The sequence below is a fragment of the Solanum pennellii genome, chromosome 11, assembly GCF_001406875.1.
Source record: "Solanum pennellii chromosome 11, SPENNV200".
NCBI classification, from domain to species: domain Eukaryota; kingdom Viridiplantae; phylum Streptophyta; class Magnoliopsida; order Solanales; family Solanaceae; genus Solanum; species Solanum pennellii.
In genome coordinates, this window is record NC_028647.1 from 61461241 (window position 1) to 61466627 (window position 5387).

At 27.9% G+C, this 5387-nt stretch overlaps 1 protein-coding gene across 1 annotated transcript; it reads right to left on the reverse strand.

Moving 5' to 3' along the window:
* Positions 1-547: 547 nt before the first annotated feature.
* LOC107002844 lies at positions 548-2393 on the reverse strand. Its single transcript, XM_015201029.2, has one exon. The coding sequence runs from the start codon at positions 1559-1561 to the stop codon at positions 731-733; it is 831 nt and encodes a 276-aa protein (XP_015056515.1). The 5' UTR covers positions 1562-2393; the 3' UTR covers positions 548-730.
* Positions 2394-5387: the final 2994 nt, after the last annotated feature.

Below are 5387 nucleotides of genomic sequence, written 5' to 3' on the forward strand. Positions count from 1 at the left end.
ATTAACAAGAGAAACTTCCTACCACAAAATGGTTAAGCTTTTCTTTAAGGAATCAATTGAAAATGAAATTATATCAACTTGTCCTAATCTTAGCCATGTTACCTGTTTTTGGATAAACAGTTAGTAACAAGAATAATTAAGCAGTATATATCAAAATTAAAAGTGTGTTCAACAGTTAAACATGATAAAATATTGTTTTGTGAGTTCAAGTGGGGGGAGATTTAATTCCATAGCCCTTTTTTTCTATTCAATTTATAAGTAATCATAAGAGATCGTTTCTTCTTCGTTCGTATGCAACAACAATAGGAGATAAAAAGAAAATCAACCTTTTAATTTGTTGGAACATTTTTCCCTTAGTCATAGAACATAATCATTCATAATAAGAATAATAGAGTTAAAAGTTATTACACCATTAGTGCAACTTAAATAATTATATCATGTTAATATTCTAATTTTAGACATAATATGTATATTTACCTATAATCAATCATTTATAGGATTTAATGATTCCTAACAACAAATTCATCTCTTTACCTATGATCCATTATTAACAATCACAAGCTAAACAAAACCATTAATTACCACTAAGAATCCAAAGAAGTTACAATAATAAAAATCTCTAATTTTCTATCTGAAAAAACTAAAGTTAATTAATACAAAGAAAGGTAATTACTGTACTTTTTTGGTTAATAAGATGAAAAAAAAAGAAGAAAACATAAATAAAAGAAATTTAAACCTCTCCATCAATTGACTTGTAGGTTGAAGGTGAAGAAGCCAATGGAAGTACCTTTACACAAGTAGTAGAGTTTACTTGCATTTGTTCTCTCATTTTGCTCTTTCCAAGAAATGATATGAATGATCCTTTTTCCTCTGTTGAACAAACATCATTCTTGATTACCTTTTTTTCTGCTTCTAATTCTATTAATCTTCTTATAAGTTTCTCCTCAGCATCTCTAAGGAACTTGAACTTTGGAGGGGGTGAAGATTTGAGTTTGTTCAACTCATTTGATGATTCAAAGAGTGGATTGAATCCTTGACAATTGTAAGAATCAAGATTTTGAGTCTTAATTGGTGGTGATGACAAAGGTGTAAGGATAAGATCACTAAAGCTTTTGTTTCTACTTCTAGATTTACCATCTTCAGATTCTAAATCCTCTTTTGTTTCTTCTTTAATTGTGAAGAGAAATCTAGGAGGTCCACATAGATTGTGTAGCCTCATTAACTCTGATTCTACACTATCTTCACCATATCCTTTTAGCAACAAATCTTTGCTATTCCCTAACTCCAAATCTTGATCTTGATCATGAACATGACCAGTCATTTCTGTGTTGCTTCTTTGTTGGCTACTAACATTTTTTGTTGGCTTCTTCCAACAAAAAAGATGAGAAAGTTCAGTGGCATAAGGGGTGGTGGTGGTGGTGTTGTTGTACTGAGTCTCTGTTTCATTCTTTGGGATTCTTTTTCTTACCCATAACAAGTAATACAACTCAGCTACAAGTCCCATGAGGATACAACCAAATACAAAACTCAAACCAATACCTAAACCACTAAAAGATGACATTTTTAGTCACATCCAAATCAACAAACTACAATCTTGCACACAATGATACAACAACCCTTTTGTGGATTTTCCCAAATGAGCAAAAAAAAGACACAAATTGAGAGCACAAAGAGAAAAAAAAAACTCAATCTTGCACACAACCCTTTTCTAGATTTTCCACAATGAACCAAAAGAGAAACTAAAAAAAGCAACACTAGTTGCAAATCTTGCACACAACCTGTTTGTGTAAATTCCCAAATGAGAAAAAAAAAAACAGAAAACTCCCAAATCTATCTAGTTTAGCAACTTACATAAAACTTCAAAACTAAATCAAGAAAACCATTTAAAGACTACCCATTTCAGATCCTGAAACAACAATTAATTGATTCCTTGAGAAAAAAAAAAGACCCTTTTTTGAGAACATTATAATATATATATATATATTTGCCTTAAACACACGCTAAGAAAAAAGCTGCGCCTGTGTGGAGACTTGCACTGCGGTGGAAAAAGGGAAAACAGAAGGAAAGGGAAAGATATTGAATCAACTAGTAAGTTGTATAGAGGAAAGTGGGCAGAAAGTATATATTATTTTTTTTCTTCTATGAATTCATTAAAAATATGGAGACTAGAAGGGTGTATTGAAAGGCAAAAGATGGGAGTTTATGTACTTTAGTGCAAAAAAAATGGTTGGTTATATGTGTCAAAATGTCTTTCTAAAGATAGCTCATCACATGGGCTTGTAAAAAGCATACATTAGATAATATTTGTGTGAATATGTTCTTTTAAGGGATTTTTGAGAGGTGAAACTAGCGAGTGATAGTTTTGATATGAAACTAAAGATAATTTAGATGTATATTTTATGGTTATGTCGTGTTAAATTTGAAAAGAAGATGGAATAGTAGGTAACTGTAGTTATCGATGTTCATAGTTATGATTATAAAATTAAATTGATTAAAAAAATGATATTTTATTTGATTTGATTTTACATTTTGAAAAATTGATACTATTTTATTTGGTTTTTATTTTACTAAAAAATAAATGTAAAAATAACCAAATCAAATCGATTACTTAGATATATAATTCATAAATAAAATATAAATATTTTGTTAAATTTTAACTAACCATTCTCTTGTAAATTTTAGCTCTTTTATTACAAACATAAGTCCAAGTCTATCAAAATTCATTACTTTAGTCTTTACCTACCATATCTTTCATAAGATAGTTATATCTTCTCTTAATTGAATCACTTTGTTCGTGTAATGATAATTTTAATATTGCTTAATTGAACCAACAGTAACTTTCCAATGGATTGTTCATGACTTCATGTACTAGGTTGTTTGTGTCTATCAATATACATATGTCTTCAAAGCTTATTAATTTCAAACTGAAAAATCAGAAAAACTGAACCAAACCGTCAATAACCAAACCAACGGTTATCTTTTCGTTTGATTTGGCTTGATTTATGACATTTAAAAAAACTTACTAGATTGATTTGGTTTTGATTTTAACCAATAACTGAACCACAAACACCCCTAACTGTAGTATCCTTACTTACATGACTATCTATTTTGTTGCCTCATTTATATCTTGGCAGTTAAAAAGAACCAACATTGTATTATTAAATAATTCTTATATTTATCTTTTCAATTTCTTTCTAACTATTTTTATTTCCTTATAATTGAATATTTTGAAGTTTCTCAAATGATCAAACTTTATGCATTCTGTGGAATATATTGTTACTACTTCTTTTCACTTTTATTTGTCATAATTTTTCTTTTTTAAAAGTCAAACTATAAAAAATTTTACTAACATTTCAGGATGTATTTTTTCATCATGCAAAAAATTTCAATATATAGAACTTTTCGTATAGTTTTTGAATATCTAAATTTTTTGTTTGAATATCGAATTAACATAATCTAATTTAACTCTTAATTTTAATCAAATTGATTTTCGAAAAGCGCAACATGGCAAATAAAAGTGACAAAAAGGAAGTATATGTTTACGAAAAGATATTATTTGCCTTTTGGTATAATGTTTCAAGCATGTCAATTCTATTTCAATATTATTACATCAACTAGTCAAATTTAACGTAAAATATATATCAAAAGTCTCTAAAATTTAACTGTCAACTTCCAATCTTGTTGAGTTGGCCCTAACCAAATCCCGCATGAGACCGCGGGGCTACGACTTTCTCCTAGCTCTAATACTAATTATCTCTTATACAACCATCAAGACTAACTATTCTAACACCCCTGTGTCCTACGAATCTCATAGTTTTTCTTTTTGTATGTTAAAACAAAAAAACATTTAAACATTTTTTTAAGCAAAACTAATTATACTGCCAAATATAGTTCAATAGGTGACAATTATACAAAATTACCTAAGAATATTACATTTCGTTTACTTATAAAAGTTCATATGATAGGGATGGTTTATGCTCGATGATGACACAATCCGAGGAACAAATTCATAAGATTTATTAATCTAAAGCAAACAATACAGATTACGAGTATTTTTTTTATATCGTTTAATTTTACATTTTTAGAATAAACTCGATTCTCGGTGGACCCTTAAAATAAATATGTAGTGAATAATGTAAATTTACAAAAGTGGGAAAATTTATTTTTATTTCAAAAGAATTTACAAATCTGTACTACTTTTTTCTCAAGTAGATACTCAATTTATCTACTCATTTTGATAGTGAATATTAGTATTACAAAAATTATTGTATGACGGTAGGTGATTAGATTAAAAACATATTAATTAAATCGAAGATACACTAGTCCAACTTAATACTATACGCTAATATTATAATTATGTTTTAATTATTTAATCCCAATTAGCTGGACCTAAAGTAAAAGACCAATTTGGCTAGATTTCCAACTAATAAGACCATAAATGTGATGCAAATCCAAGGACTCATTAGTCTTTTTAGAAAGATTACTTCATCATTAACTTTAACTCACACCTATATTAAAAGATTACAATATTATAGGAAAGCATTGCAATCATAATTAGTAATAATAATAGGGAAATGCAAGTACCCTCCTAAATTATAATCGAAATCTTAGAGACACATATTAATTATTCTAAGGTCTTATTACCCTCTGAACATATTTTTTTGTAATTTTATGTACCTTTTTGGCTTATGTGGCATCCAAATATCTCTCACGCACCTCAATTGCGTGGAGTCACGAAGTGTACTACGTAAGACAAAAGATGTGTAAATTTTTTTTAAAAAAAAATTCGGGGGTAATAGAACCTTAGTTTAGTTAAGATGTGTCTCTAGAATTTCAGTTATAGTCTAGGGTTTTACTTGTGCATTTTCCCATAATAATAAGTAGAAGACTTATATGAAAATCATAAATTTTAAAAATCTGATCTATCCAAAATTATATTCAAACAGTTTTAATACAAACTTCAAACAATATAAAATTATTGAGAGTAATCATCAAAATATTGCATGACAAATAAATCAAACTAATCATAGTCAAATTCAAATTCTTGTACAAATTAAACCCAAAATCTTCTAATGAATGTTGTACAAATTAAACAAACTCAAGTACAAGTTATCAAGACTTAGCACTATATATAAATATAGAATATTTATCATAAACTATGTATGATCATATATATTATTCTCCATGGTAATTAAAAACAAATAAATAATTAGGTACCTTTATCCACATATAATTAGAACATGCAAAATGGGACCTCTTAACTTTTGTTGTGATTCTTAAAAGACAACAAAACACACATACACATATACTCACAGCTGTCTTCTTTCTCCTTTTTTTTTTTATAAAATTAAAATAGAAAAAAAAAATTTTAAAAAAATTATGTGGAT

Coding starts and splice junctions, on each gene's coding strand:
- LOC107002844 (XM_015201029.2), bottom strand. CDS start 1,561: ATGTCATCTTTTAGTGGTTTAGGTATTGGTTTGAGTTTTGTATTTGGT.